The sequence below is a fragment of the Podarcis liolepis genome (assembly GCF_965112155.1).
Source record: "Podarcis liolepis genome assembly, chromosome: 6".
Classification (NCBI taxonomy): domain Eukaryota; kingdom Metazoa; phylum Chordata; class Lepidosauria; order Squamata; family Lacertidae; genus Podarcis; species Podarcis liolepis.
This window is the reverse complement of record NC_139559.1, coordinates 87,595,853-87,612,155: the sequence shown is the minus strand read 5'-3', so window position 1 is coordinate 87,612,155 and position 16,303 is coordinate 87,595,853. Positions and strand designations below refer to the sequence as shown.

Below are 16,303 nucleotides of genomic sequence, written 5' to 3'. Positions count from 1 at the left end.
TGAGACCTCGTCGAAACGTCGCCTAGACACCCCAACTCCTACACGGGAAGACACCCGAAGACACCAAAACCTGCATTCCTGTACCCGTGAAAATCTACGAAAGCATATATATATATATATATATATATATATATATATATATATATATATATATATATATATATATATATATTATGATATATATGATATATCTTCTTTAATATTCTTTTGGAAGCCGCCCAGAGTGGCTGGGGAAACCCAGCCAGATGGGCGGGGTATAAATAATAAATTATTATTATTATTATTATTATTATTATTATTATTATTATTATTATATCCCATCTTTGCTCTCTTGAAATAACAGTCTGTTCTTCTATATGCTTGCTGTCACATTCTGTCCTATCCCATATTTAAATGACTTGGCACATTTACACTGGAAATGGCGCACATACTCAAATCAGGGAGATTAGATATGCAAACCCTGTGTGTGCGCGCCCTTCAATGGGCTAACCCAAACCCATGTCTAGATCAATCCTCAGAACTGGTCACAAGTAGCCGCCTCTCAACTGCTTGTTTACATCCCCATCTTTAGTGAGGAAACATGGGTCAAGCTCTAGGTGCCACACAGATACAGTAAGCATGCTGGCTCCCCTTAAGCATTTTGTTAGTGCTCAGAATAAATGATTGCAAAGTCCAGATTTTTTTCCTTTTAAGACAAACAGGAATGTTTGCCTTCATCATCCCTGGATCCCCTTCATTGCCTCCATCCATCCCATGCAGATGACCCATTTTTAATAAGAGCCAGCTCTCACTGGCTTCCCCCAGAAATCAGTTTAAATACTGCTATGAGGCACCAGCAACCTCTCTTGTACAGAATCAGCTTTTCCCAATTGTCCCCTAGTGCCTAGCCAAAACTGAACCCTTCCTCCCAACAGCACCTTCCTCATCCCTTCATTGAGACCTCTCAGCTCCGCCTGTCAGTCTTGTGCATGCAAAAAGTAGCATTTCTGACCATACTACCCTAATGGTAGTGGACATAATATTCTGCCCAACAAACTAAATTTGGCCTCCAGGAGCTTGCAACATTGGTGCTGATGTGTGCTGGTCACTGAACTCTCCTCTGTGCAGCCTATCAGCCTATCTGTGCAACGCATCATGTGCCCCATGTTCCCATGAGGCATGCAAGTCACATGTGTGTGGCTGGGGGAACCCAGTCAGATGGGGAGTAGAAGAAATAAATTGCTGCTGCTGCTGTTTGATGGGCAGGATATAAGAAATAAATGGTTGTTGTTAGTCAGCTCAACCCGTCTCTCAGTGTTTCTAAAGATCATGTCACATGCCCCTTCCAGGAAGTCTCAAGCATGCACCTCTAGAGGCATATTGATGCAAGAAGACTATTGTTCCTTACCATGAATCATTTACCTCTTCCTCAGTGTGACACCCTCCTAGCCTAACCCTCATCCTCTGTGGTTGCAGACAAACTGGATGCTTCTACCATGTCCCTGAAACTAGTATGCAGGAATGAGGGAAATAAATGAAACAGTGTGCTATGTTTTTACATAAGCCAGCCTTCTTTCCTTCCTTCCTTCCTTCCTTCCTCTTTTTTTTTGGGGGGGGGGGGGGTTAAACAATTCTAAAGCCAGATCAAGCTGAGGAAATTGCAGCAGCAGGTAATTTACCTGCTTCCACGTTCATAACATTATCCCCTACTTTAAATAAATAAAGTCTGGAGAAATAAGATCTCTGAATAAATAAGGTACACCTGCCAAAAGGACCCCTTTGAGTATATTTGGTCCCTTACAGAGACCACATTTTGCACTGATCTGATTTTTAGGAACAAAATTTAAAAAGTCCTTCCAGTAGCACCTTAGAGACCAACTAAGTTTGTTATTGGGATGAGTTTTCGTGTGCATGCACACTTCTTCAAATATCTGAAGAAATGTGCATGCACACGAAAGCTCATACCAATAACAAACTTAGTTGGTCTCTAAGGTGCTACTGGAAATAATTTTTTTATTTTGTTTCTACTACGGCAGACCAACGCGGCTACCTACCTATATCTGATTATTAGGGTCAAGGCTCCGGAGAGTAGAGTCTGAAGCAATGGATTCAAGTGACAATAAAGGAGATTCTGACGAAACATCACGAAGAAGACAATGGAACAGGCTCTATCGGAAGGTGGTGGATTCTGCAGGTTTTTAAGCAGAGATTGGATGGCCACCTGTCAGGGATGATTGAGATCCCTTCATTGTAGGGGGTTGGATTAGATGACCCTCAGGATCCCTTCCAACTCTACAATCCTATGACTATGAATCCGGTATTGAGGATATAAGATGCAGAACAAACAGAAAAATAGGTATAAAAAAATATTACAAGTTACGGAGGAACACCAGTTTCTCCCTTTATTCTCTATTGCAGTGATATTGTAAAGAAAAACAAGTTTATTGTGGGGGGAGGACCTTTAAATTTATTTGATTTTTCAAATTAACGCTTTACACTCACATATACAACATAAATCATAAAACCGAGATTCCAAAGAATTTCCTGGACTTCCCTCCTCCCCTTTGTGGGTCCTATTGTTAGTCATTTACTCCCGCGCCTTTTATAATAATCCAAATCTTTTACATCTCCATTATATCCAGAATTCCCCATTAAACCACAAGTGTTTCATTGGTTTGGTGAGGCATAAATTTCATGCTCTGTGGTTTCTAGGGGGGAAAAAAAGATTTCACCTCTGCATTTTAATGCATCACATTTGTGAAGTACTTCCATGTGATTTCTTGTGATTGTCCATGATTGACATTAATTGTGAGGAAATTCTGATATCATAAAATCTAATGAAATCACCTATAAAATATCATGAACCAGATGCATAGTGGGTAGAGCTACAACTATATGACCTGTTTTTCATCCAAGGACCAGGGAGGGTGTGAAGTTGCCCCAACACTTCTCAAGCTGTGCATAAAAGCGCAGGTGGTTCTGTGCTCCTTAGCCAGGACTCCCTGACCTCTGATTTCACTTCCATTTCTCTTCTCCAGTTACAGAGGCAGAGCTAGGAAGTGGGAGAAGCAGAAACGCCTCTCCCGCCAGCCTTCCCTTCCACTCTAGGAATTGGCAGCTCTGTTGCTATTGTTTACCTTTGCGGAGCCAAGCAGCAGGAACCTCTTGGTTGCTCCAAGCAGAGAGCAAGGAGAGGTTTGTGGGGCACTGGTGCCAACTGTAGAGAGCCCTGGGTGCCCAGGCACCCACAAAAATCTCGACACAACCTCCAAGGCCCTGCAAAGCCTCCGACACAACTTCCGCAAGGCTCCTCTGCTGCATCAACAGCTGCCTTTTGAGCGCAGGTCTGCCCCGTTCTCCCTTCAGGTCTTTTGGATGAACTTGTGGCTCCCTCCCAGCCATTGTCCGCCTGTTGGTTGCTGCCTGTGGCCACTGCTTTTGGCACCATGTTCAGTCACGGGACCCTCCCAAGTGAAGCATCCCAGGGCAGTTGCCCTAGTTAAGGGTGGCTCTGAGCAGAAGCCACATGCAACATAATAATAATAATAATAATAATAATAATAATAATAATAATAATAATAATAAATAATACAGTGGTGCCTCGCAAGACGAAATTAATTCGTTCCGCGAGTTTTGTCGTCTTGCGATTTTTTCCGTCTTGCGAAACACGGTGTTGGGAAAGTTTTGGAAAAGCTTCAAAAATCACCAAAGTCTTTAAAAAACTCAAAAAAAAAGGCTACCACACCGCGTTCTATGAGTTGCTCCTCGAAGTCAAGTCACAACTGTATTAACGGTGTTAAGAAAAAGGAAACAAACTTGCAAGACGTTTCCATCTTGCAAAGCAAGCCCATAGGGAAAATCGTCTTGCAAAGCAGCTCAAAAAACAAAAAACCCTTTCGTCTAGCGAGTTTTTTGTCTTGCGAGGCATTCGTCTTGCGAGGTACCACTGTAATAATAATAATAATAGTAATTTTATTTATATCCCAGCCAAAGCCGGGCTCAGAGCTGCTAACAACAGTAAAAATAACACAGTTTACATAAAATCACAATCAATTAATTAAAATACATCCAACAACCAGTTCATTCTAAAATCAATTCAGAGTCAAATTAATGGCAACCATTGGGCTAGAGTTCTATGAGGATTACAGAAGGAGGGGGTCAGAATGTGCCTTGGCCAAACAGAGACAGCAATCATATGCATATGTGGGCACAAGCACAAAGTGGACACTGTATGGTGCAAGTATGTGTGTATGAGAGAGAGCATTTGCCCACTACGCTGCCAGCTTTGGGCATGCCCTCTTTGGCCACACCACCTTTTGTTTTGACTGCATCTGCCACTGGCTTGCAGCCCCCTAGAAGATTGACAAAACATCCTCACTCCTTGGACCAGGATATCTAGGGAAGTACAAGGGCAGGAGCCAAGACAAAGCAAATTAGCTCCCGGCTGTTGGGATCACGGTCTTGTAGCAGGTTGTTGAGCATGAACCTGCCTATGCACTTCTAGTTTGGGGACCGCTTTGGTATTGTTGTGTCCTTTGTGGATATAATTCTCTTTGTATTTTCAAGCGCTCCAAATCAGGTACTGCACTGTTAACGTGGGAAATTATTGCAGCAGTGTGGTTTGGGCTTTTTTGTCCCATCATAAATCTCCCATCTGCTTTTCAGCATATGCATTCGCACATGAGTTGTATTTCACAGCCATTCCCACATTACAAAGTTGCCACACTTGTGGGCCTGCCTTTCCAAAAAACGCAACAGATTTTTGGAATTGCTCTTGAGTCGAGGACTCAAGCTCTGGGATCCATATTTCATGATGTGCAGCTGCAGCCATAAGAAATCCTAGAACCTCTCAGTGTTAGTCTAGCTCTCCTTTTAAGGCTTCAGGGCTATTCTGTACAGTGGTACCTCGGGTTAAGAACTTAATTTGTTCCAGAGGTCCGTTCTTAACCTGAAACGGTTCTTAACCTGAGGCGTGCTTTCACTAATGGGGCCTCCTGCTGCCGCTGTGCTGCTAGCGCGCGATTTCCGTTCTTTTCCTGGGGCAACATTCTTAACCTGGAGCAACCATTTCCTGGTTAGCGGAGTCTGTAACCCAAAGCGTCTGTAATCCGAGGTACCACTGTATTAGGAAGGAAGCTTTTGGATTGAATCCTGGAGACACTGCTACAATTTGCAGAGGGTGGGGTCCTTTTCTTGCTTTGGAAATAAATCATATTGTCAAGTATGAGTGAAGTGGGGGGTGTACCGGGTTCCAGAATATTTCTGGGCTGAGAATGGGAGAGTAAGATTTAAATAGTAAGGATCTCTGTGTTGTATAAAGATTATCTCTTTCTCTATCTCGTTTAATTGGGTGTCTGCAATAAAGCCCCTTCTAAAAATAAGTTGAGTACACAATAGGAGCCCTCCCCACTCCCCCCCCCTTACATTTCCCGTTCCCTATAATGACCCGGCAAACACTAAATGTCATTTGAGTGCATTAAGCAGCAAACTCTCCAGTGACATAGCAATTACAGTTCTGAAATAGATTTGGTGTGTCACCGAAGATAAGGGTTTTGAAAGTTTCTGTTGTGATTATAGCTTGTAACTCCCACAAATAACAGGCTTCAAAATAAGAGGCTGCCAACAGGGCCATTGTGGCTTTCCCTCAGTGATGGCACGTAAATTGCTATTAATGTCCTGAGTGTACTTGAATATGCCAGTCTCCGGGCGGCAGAGTTGGCTCAGTGTCTCTCTTTACCCGGCTTGTCACTGTCGGGCTGATAATCTGTGGTAATTGCTGCCTCTTGCAGTGGTCAGGACGTGGAAGTGTATGAGCTGGCTGCATCTTCTGCAGTAAACAATAAGCCTGTCTGTAGCAAAGTAGGAGGATATGCAATACAACCTCTTTAGGATGTATGAGTAGATTAAAACCTAATGCGGAAAGACTGGATCTCCCAGGAATCTTTGCTTAGTTGTGTGTGTGTGACTTAGAAAGGTGAAGTAAGCCCAGCCATGCATGCAAATAGGTTGACTATGAACTGAGATTTACAATTTCTAACTGCCTAAACTTTAAATTGAAAGTTAAAATGTGTGCTAAATGTAGCTGGCAGCAAACTAGGGCTCCGGATTTTTGCAGACATTCTGGCCACCTAGTTGATTTAATGTGATTTTTAAGTAGAAAGATTTTAAACTGGTGTTTATTTCTGGTTTGCATCCAGAGCTACCTGAAATTGGCTTTTTAGCATCAAATGACTATGGGCTTCCTTTCAGCAAGTGATTCCCAAACCTTTATTGCCACGGGCTACTTGAGAATTGCTGAGGGTCTTAGCTGACCACATTTAATGCAAAGGATGTACTGTCTCCAGTCTTCAATCACAAATCCACAGACCACCTGGATGAAAATCATGGACCGCTGGTGGTCAGTAGACTACAATTGGAAACCATTGCTTTAAGCTGTAAGAACTCAGCTGTATGTTTAACTGCCGTGTGGCTGGGAAATGGTCAGTATCAAACCTTGGAATAACTTCCGGAACCTTAGCATGTTTTTGTCTTGATACTGGTCATTGATTGTAATAAAATGACTACTGCTGCTACAATGGTATGTTATCATGGGACACGGGTGGCGCTGTGATCTAAACCACTGAGCCTCTAGGGTTTGCTGATCAGAAGGTCAGCGGTTTGAATCCCCGCGACGGTTTGAGCTCCCATTGTTCTGTCCCAGCTCCTGCCAACCTAGCAGTTTGAAAGCACGCCAGTGCAAGTAGATAAATAGCTACCGCTGTGGCAGGAAGTTAATCAGTGTTTCCATGCACTCTGGCACTCATTGCGGTGTCCCGTTGCACCAGAAGCGGTTTAGTCATGCTGGCCGCATTACCCAGAAAACTGCAGACAAACGCTGGCTCCCTCAGCCTGAAAGCGAGATGAGCGCCGCAACCCCAGAGTCGCCTTTGACTTGACTTAACCGTCCAGGGGTCCTTTACCTTTTTACCTATGTTATCACTGTGAGCCCTCTTGTACCTTCAGTTGCTCACATAACTCGTGTTCACATGAGTAGCATTAGACCAGAGGAAAGAACTCACAGAAAATCACAGTTAGCTTCTCACTTTCATGAGCTACCATCTTCTCCAACTGTCTTGTGCATTTAATATGTGAACAGGTCTAAGCTGAGAGATCCATACACAACACTTTTTCTTGCTGTAGTTGGACGTTTGGATGAATGAGGACTTGAGAATAAGAGCAGCTTATATACGACTTCTCTGCATGCCAACCTTGGTTTGCCACCAGTCCTCTACAATTCAGCTCATTAGGAACATGTGGTTCACATTTCGGTGTTTCTAATATGGTATGCGTTATACTGCACAAAAATTCTGGAAATACAGTTTCCTTACTTTTTTAGCAGGAACTTGAATTCCGGTCAATATATTTTATTCTATATTTATACCTCATCTCTTCCTACCTTTAAGCACGTAAATGTTCCTCTTGGAAATTTGCATTTAAGGGCAGGCAGGATATTCTAGTTCCAAAAATGTCCTGGGGAGGGGAGGCTGAATTGTCAAATGACAGCAAAGGAGCTAATTCCTGGGGGCCGAGGGGTCTCTCCCCTCCAATAAAATATTTGAGGGGGCCGCCCCCCCAAAAGTTGATCAATTATGTGGGGCAGGGCTTACCTGCAAGCCCCGCCCCATATTTTATTCAAGTTGGCACCCCTGACACACCTGCCTGATGTGTATCTCCAAAATGGAAGATATATTTGGAATTTGCAACGTGCATTTGAAATCTTAAAATTGTATATTTTTAACACAAAAACTGAAAGCATGGATTTCAAAATATGAAAGTCCCTCTGTGTATATGTGAGTGAGAGAGAGAAATAAATGGCTATTTTAGTGAGTTTTTCTAGTGAATTTGCGCCCTAGCTTATAGTGCAGGCTGCTTAACCATTTGAAAATTCTCGTGTTACAGATTTAGCATCCTTGGTTGGTTAGATATGGCTGTCATAATCCTTTGGACCATTTTTTGACACACTGAAATAATATACTTGTATACTACAATGGGGAATGAAGATGAGGCACAGATTTTGAGATAGCAAAAATCCAGAGCTTTATTTCCTTTTTAAACTGGATCAGCAACAAAACAATAACTCTTGCATACCCTACGCTCAAGGTGTGTGTACGCCCTCTTGAGTGAGCTCAACCATGGCCCTGAACGAGAATCAGTAAGGTTACTGCTCCCATCTTGTCATGGCCTAGCAATGAGATTTGGTTGGACTTCTTTAGTTTCTAGAGAGATGGTGGGCTCTTCCCCATGCCTTCTCTTGGGGATACTCTCGCTCTGGATTTCCGGGGGGCGGGGGCTGCATTTCAATAATTTATGAACTAGCATTCATGGAACAGGTATATAAGAACTGAGTCGAGGAGCACCAGGCTCCTAGCCCCAATTGGTCAAGCTATGGGGCAGGGCCAAGACATATTTCCTTTTCTTCAATCCATCTCCCATATAACAGCAGCAGGCTTTAAGCTTTCCGGCCAGGCCTCTATCGTTGCGCACATTAGTGCAAGGGCCCTTCTGAGCTGCCCTAGCCACCCATTGGAATCTCAGAGAATGAGGGAGGCTGGGGCCCATTTATTTGACCTGCACCAGAACCAGGTGAGACGCCCAAACCAGCTAGGGACACAGCTTGCTGTAGATTTTGGCACCTCCATGGGCACAGCAGTGTCAAACCGGCATCTGTTCAGGGCTTCCCTGAGTCGCCCGGCTACTTACTGTAACCATGGTGAGTTCTGGCACCTATTTTTCTCGAAAAAAAGCACTGCTTATTATGTATCTTACGCTATCACGTGCAATATGTGCTACCTCCAAAAATAAGTGAGCATTACTGAGAACCAACATTTTGTTAATGGGCTTATATTGCTTTGCGGTTCCACTTCTAGCATCTGACAAAGTAGACTAACAACAGAAGCTTATGCTCCATGACAATGAGTTATTCTTACTTGGATCAACCTTTCAATACCGTATTTTTCGCTCTATTAGACGCACCGGACCATAAGACGCACCTCCTGCAAAAAGCCAGGGATAGCCGCGCAAAGCCTCCGCAGGGCTCCCCTGGCAGAAGCCAGAACAGCTAGAGGGAGTGCTGCACAGCCTGGGTTTCCCCTGCCAGCCCCAAAGAGCAGCTCAGGAGCGTGCCACACTCGGCAATTTAGCTCCAGGGACCACACATTCGCTCCATAAGATGCACAGACGTTTCCCCTTAGTTTTTAAGAGGAAAAAGGTGCATCTTATGGAGCAAAAAATACGGTAACTGTCATCCTTTATACAACTGTCACCCACGACTAATGCGGCTGATCCCAGCGTAGGCATTGTGGACCTTAACAACAGCCGTCATCCCCTTAGTGAGAGGGGAGCTCCTGCTGGGAAAGCTTTTGGGGGCTTGAGCCCCTTGTTGTGAAAGTGACTGACAGCTCTCTCTCTGTTCCTTCTAGGCTAATGGAGGCTGGCAGGATGCTACAACTCCTTCGTCAGTGACCTCCCCCACAGAAGGCCCTGGCAGCGTTCACTCTGATACCTCCAACTGATCTCCCAGCAATCCGGCATCCCTGGCTGCCCCACCCTGCACCTGGCAGAAGTGGGGGCCGAGAAGGGAGGGGTTTTCTCTCCTAATGTTGACGCCATCAGGCTGGATCCAGAGCTGATCGGCAGACACAGCTAGAGTCTCCTTCTCTTCTCTCGGTTGGGATGCTTTTTTTCAGCCAATCTGGACACTACTTTATACTCTCTTCCCTTTCTTTTCTGGGTAGAAGCCACCTCTCCTTTTACTCCTTTTTACATCGCCCATTCTCTCACACCAGAATATTTTTTCAGCCTGAAGGAAACAAACAGCCTCTTGAAGTATTTGTGCATTTTCATGATATCTTTTTTTTCTTCCTTTTGAGGAGTCAGCCTTTACCTCCCTCCAGCCTATCTGGCATCCACCTCCTTCTGTTTCTCTGATGTTCTCACTACCTCTTTGCAGGAGCCACCTAAGCCCTTCCCCCTGGCCTTTTGGGCGCCATTCCTCCTCCTCCTCTTCCATGTAAGGACAATTGTCTGTTCTTCTTAAGACCCTGAACCCTTGATGAAATTGCCTTCCAGGATATTCCCCGTTACAGGTTGGATAAATGCAATTCGGGTACTGCAAAGGTATGTCCACAACATGCCACAATATAACCAAGATGACCAGGAGAATGCGGGCAGATCTACTTCTTACCATCCCGTTGTGCCTTGTATCAAGCCCCAATCACGTCTCCTGCCATTGGTCACTGCCGCTGTTTCCCATTCTGCACCCCCACCCCAGAGCTGTAAAATTAGGGCTGCGCATGCTTTCGCACCAAGGAAATTCACGTTTGGTGCTTGGAATAAAGCAATGCAAATGAAGTCAATTTGCATAATTTATTCCAGTTCCAATATTTGTGTTTTAAAGATTTGCAGGGAAAATGCTTAGGGGTTTTGTAGGAAAGCTTACAATAATTAGGGGAAAGTAGGGGAAACTGGATAAGGGCAGAGCGATGGGAGCCATGCACAGCACTGAGGCATTCAGCATTTTACCCTCATATTTCTGAGCCTTATCCAGCTATTGCCTACATCCTTCCTAGTGTTTGTGCACAGTCATGCTGTTTAGAATCTTGGTTTATAAAAAACGACATCTGAACTTCTCGAGATGCGACATTCTAAGCAAGGCACCCAACTATGGGCTTGCACAGTGAAGCTGCAGAAATCGCAACATACCCACAGCCCTGAATACACTCTTATCTTGCCATTTAACTGCTTAGAGGCCATTTTGGCATATAAGCAGTATTCAAATTATATATTTTAAAAAATCTGTTAAGAGGGAGAGGAAAGTGGGAGCCCAGCTCCTGATGTTAAGGTCCTAGGATGCACATTGTATTTTACTGGTGCACATATAAACAGGGATTGGGCTTGTGTAGCTTCACACCTTACTTACAGGTTTGTGAATGGATCCTTGCTAAAATGGTTACGGATGTCTTGATCTTGAAAAAGAGAATTATAGTTTGACTCGCCATTTTCCTAGTGGAAAAATAAATAATAAGGAAATAGGCAGACTAGTTTGGCTTGCATATTGGACCCACAAAAACCCTTAAAACAGATATCTCTTTGGCTAGCAAATTTTGAGAAAAGATATTTGCATGCCGGATTTAAATTATTACCTGTTCCCAGACAAAGCCCTCCTCCCACAAAGCAAAAAGAGGTAGTTGGCCCAGATGGCAGAGAGGGAGACAGACAGACAGACAGACAGACAGACAGACATTTCAATGAGGCTTGCTCAAAAGCATTTCCCAGTGGATTGTATGCCAGACAGCCTGAAATATGCAAGTGTTTTGGGCCTTTGATGGTATGGAGGCTGTGAAAATATGTCTCAAGTGCTCTTTCACACCTCTGGAGGGATGAAGAGATACAAAACCATCTCAGCTATGGGCCATGGCATGCTAGTGGTAAGTCAAAGAAGTAGGAAGCAACTGAGAGCCTCAAGAATTGCATGATCTCGCCCAACATCTGTTGCCTTACGATGGCACTTCTTCTCAAGAGGGTGGGTTGAAGCTGTGGTTAAGATGTTTTCTAGAGCGGCACACTCACAATCGCTCCATGAAGATCAAAGCTCCTTAGCACTCCCAAGTCTCCCTGCCCATTGTAATTGGGATGGTGAATATGTGTGTGAAGTTAGGGGGCTTCTGTCTATGTTGTGATCATCCGAGAAAAGAAGACTGAGGTGGCAAATAGCCAAGACTGATCAATGCAAATTGAAAAAAGCCAAGTCTGAGATGCTCCAAAAAGCTCTGGTCCACCCACCTCAGTGCTTTGTAGCTGCTAAGGAGGGGCGAAGCGGATTTTGCTGGTGCAATCCTGTGCATGCATCCTCAGGTGCAAGTCCCACTGAATTCCATAGGACTTACTCCCATGTAAGTGTGCATAGGATTGCAGGCTGTGTCCCCTTCCCTTGTGAACATTCTATGAAGCTTCCTTATATCGAGTCAGAACATTATTCCACCGAGTCCTTATTTTCCTGACCCACTGGACGCACTTGAGATTAAAGCCAACAATTTGTTCGCCCGAGGTGGTTGATACCTCTGAGGAAGTGCGAATGCCTGTATTCAGTTTCCTGATGTAATTAGCATAGTTTTGATGAACTGCGTTTCTTGTATGCTATTTACTCCGTATCTCTCCTTGCAATGTTCATGTGGACCATTGTATCATCGGCTGTAATGTGTGAACAAGAGGCATAATTCACTGGAAAGCAAATCTTATTCAAGCCCCATTTAAATGTGTAGGTGGATAGTCTTGTGCAGTAACATTCACTACTTTCACCTCGTACTGGACAAGGATCTGAATTTTATCATTTCACTTGTGTGGCAGTAGAGACAGGGGAGAGAAATGGATCTGCATTTATCTGCCTGTAACAACATATCTTCCTCCTTCTGGTCTGTCATGGTATACGGTACTAACTCCTTAATGGTACGTACACTGGTAGTAGTTCTCTGCATATCCAGATTTACTATTTTTATTTTTATTATTATATGGATTATTATTAATATTGGTTATTTTGATTACCTGTGAGCTGCCTTTTTCTCATACACTTTTGCTTCATTATTTTCTGCCCAGAAAACCCCGACTTCGATACCAAAAACAAAAAAAATTAAAAACTGCAGAAACTTAAAAAAAACTTAAAAATTTTAAAAAAATTAAAAAATTCAAATCTTTCAGCTTTATTAACATTTTCCATTGTTTCTTGCGATTTGTGTCTCGTTCTTTGTAGTATTGATGATAATGAACATTTGATAATGAATGTTCTTGTATATTCAGATAAAGGGAAAAAAACCAAAAAAGCAGTCTGAATTTAATAGTGTTTATAATAAAAATAAAATAAAAAGTTACCCTCATAGCACGCATCAAAGGACAGGCCCCCCCATCCTGTCTTTACTGTGGCAAACAAGCTCTTCATACCTGTATAGTTTTTAACACCAAACTACCTACATTCAACCTTCCTTTGTTTCCATTTTTTTAATTATTATTTCCATGCATTTGTGAATTAGTTCAAGAATGCTAGAAAAGTGTAGAGTTGTGCACATTCATTTCCTGTTACACAATGTTTTTTAAAAAAGTGACAGTAATTCATTTTGTAAAACTTTTAAAAATGGTTGGAATAGTGAGCATAATAGGTACACCTAATACTTTATGTTTACTAACTTTGAAAGCCAGAAGTTATTTTTCTTTTCCATTCTCTGTTTTGCATTATTTGAAGGAGCTTTTATTTTAGGGCCCAATCCTCTGGGAGATTCTCCAGGGCAAGTCCCATGGATATGAAGGGGAGCTGCACCACAGAATTTCCTGCGCAGCTCCAGTTCATTTCAACAGGGCATGACCCTTGGTTCAATTTTGTTTTTTGTCAGACTACGGCCTTGAAAAAAACATCTTCCCTGCTTCCTCACTCCTTAAACCTTTTTACTATATTCAAAGTGATGTGAAAAGCTTCATTAGCAAAAAGCAAAACAAAAAAAAAACCATCTAATTATTTTCCCCTGTATTTGCATGATTTGTTCTTTTAATAAAAATATTATTATTATACATCAGTTCGTTGCTTAAGCTGAAGGTGAAAGTACAAAAATGAGCATGGAATTTGAAAGGTGGGACACTAGCAAAACATTTGAGTACATGCCTGAAATTCACTTAAACCTCAGTCTGTGATTGCTGAAATGATTTGTTGAATATGATTATGAAGCACGTTTCTTGAGGACTGCTGCATGGAACTCCCTAATGAGGATAAAATTCAGCAGTCCTGGGAAATCTAAACCCCTACCCAACAACTGGCTTTCTTCGACAGCCTTTTTGAAAAGCAAAGGTGGGCCAGTGTCTCAATCCACTGCCTGTTGGGTGAAAATGCAAATCCTTTCCTATCCATACCAGTGTTCGAAACTCCCATTGTTCTAGGCGCGTTTTGCGACACGGAATTTCATTAGCGCAAGCAGTTTATGAGCTCTGGGCGCAGTACTGCGCCTAAGATTTCAGATAAAAACTGCAGAGTGGAAGGAAAGGAGGACCGTTTTCTGCCTCTCCACTTCCAGCTACTCTCTGAAGACTGGAGAAGAGACCCTCTCAAGAATATTAGTGGGGGTGGGCAGGGGAAGGACTAGACCATGCGAAAAAAGAACATAATATTTTAGCTGCAGCTCATTCATTTCCAGCTTTCTATTCTTGTTATAAAAAAAGAAAGCGCCTAGACATTCCGTTGTTGTGCCCATAATAACCAAGGTTTAAGGTGCCATTTAGCTCCTAGCTTTCATATCTCAGTTTCCAACACAGATCCATACCTGAGAATTTTGAACATTCCATGGACTGAAGATCCTTCTATTCCCACGTTCCATCATCTTGGCCACCGTGAGCCTAGGTCATCTCAAGTGAGCCCTTGAAAACCTGTTTAATCCAGGGACTTAGTTCCGGAATAAACAAGTAATAATAACACTGATTACAATGTGCCTTGCCCTCACCTCTAAGTAACCTCATCTGGGATTAGTGAGCAGCACACTCAATTGAGAACCGGGCTACCCAAGCTCCTCCTTCTCCTCAAGCTGTCATGTCCCTGTGGCAATCCATGCGGTTGGGAGGAAGTCTGTATCGGGGCAGGTTGCTGAGTGCTCAGGGTTCCAGCTCATAGGGCCAACCAATGCATTTTGGTAGGCTGCCCTCTTCTAGACATCCTCCCAAACCTACAGATAGCATTGGGGTGGGGACTTGAGGGCATGGCAAATGTGTGCAGCCCCCATTCTGCATCACAGAATCATAAAATTGCAGAGTTGGAAGTGACCACTAGATTCATCTCGTCCAACCCCCAGCGGTGCTGATTTTTTTTAGCGCAACATGGGGCTTGAACCCCCAGCCCTGAGATTAAGAGTCCCGTGCTCTACCGACTGAGCTATCATGTGCCGTTAATTGCATGTGATTGCATACCTCAATAGGGTTTCAAGGTCAGAGGTTTCTGAGATATGTGAACCCCAGTATCTCCTTTAAGCATCACTTAGCCATATTGCTTATGTTAACTCCTTGAGGGTCAGGGGTGATAGGCAAGCAGGTATAGAAATTTCATTAATAGTACTAATAATAATAATAAGCCACCCAAAGTTCCTCACTTTGATCTACTAGGGTTCACTTGAGCCTTCAAAATCCTGACTCCAGGCCACACCAACTACCCAAGGCTGAAACGATCATGAAACAAGATAATAGATTTTAAAATACAATCTAGCAGAAATCCAGTTTTCAAATGCTCAAAGGAGCACCGAGACTCGACATTTCTCAAGTGTTTAAGATTAAACGGCAGATTTTACATTTAGTTTCATCCTGCCTTTCTTGTAAGTACTGATCTTAATGGCTTGGCTGCAGGTCCTAGTCAGTCTTAATTCACAGGCAAGCTTTTTCCAGCAGCAGAAATAAGTTAATGTGTTGTTCTTCGGTGTGACCCGGCAGTAAAACACTTGCAAGTTTATCTTGCTTAGCTTAATTGCCAGTAACATAGTTTTGGGATCACAGATGAAGAAATAAACACTTTGCCAAACACACATGACAGCCGCCATTATAATTACAATGCATCAGATAATGTTAAAAGCAATGTTTTATTCATGGGCTGCTTAAGGACATGCAGTACCAGCACCCATTTTTTTCCAGAAGAAAAGCACTGATTAAAACTAAGTAGAGCTGAGCTGGGAAGGGCGGGGGCCTTTTGTGCCTCTCAAAAAGCGGAGCCCCTCCGTCAGCGCTTTTACATAAATATATCCCCAGATATGTCCCATTGCTGAAGACAACCAGGTTGATGCTCCCTGTTATGCCATTTCAATCCCCACGGTACAAAACACAAACAAGAAACAGAAAGTATTGGCCCAAGTGCCTTAGCAACAAGAGCGTACACCAACACCATTCAGAATTAAAGCAAAGCAGTGGCCTTTATTTGTGCTGATTGGCATTGCAATGTAGCCAACTCTTCTGTCGACGTAGCGCCACGACATCATTACACTATATTTCTCGTGATGAGTTGAGATCAAAGGGAAGTCTACCTCCTCTTGTGCATAGAATTGTACAGTTTGAAGGGGGCCCAAGTTTCATCTAGTCCAACTCCCTGCAATGCAACTCCAGCATCCATGACGACCCTCTGCTTAAAAACTAACAAGGAAGGAGAGTCTGCCACCTTCCAAGGGAGTCTGTTCGACTGTCAAATAGCTCTTACCATCATAAAGTTCTTCCTGGTGTTTAGTTGGAATCTCCTTTCTTGCAGTTTGAAGCTGTTGGTTTGGGTCCTACCCTCCAGAGC

General features: G+C 43.3%; 1 protein-coding gene across 3 annotated transcripts in view; it reads left to right on the top strand.

Moving 5' to 3' along the window:
- Window positions 1-15,211, top strand: part of PBX1 (PBX homeobox 1) — a 220,071-nt gene extending 204,860 nt beyond the window's left edge. For all 3 annotated transcript variants that reach the window (XM_083506829.1, XM_083506827.1, XM_083506830.1), the window contains one exon: window positions 9,438-15,211. In XM_083506829.1, coding sequence (XP_083362955.1) covers window positions 9,438-9,530 — 93 coding nt within the window. In that variant the 3' untranslated portion in view covers window positions 9,531-15,211. The remainder of the gene's footprint in view (window positions 1-9,437) is intronic.
- The last annotated feature ends 1,092 nt before the right edge of the window (window positions 15,212-16,303 follow it).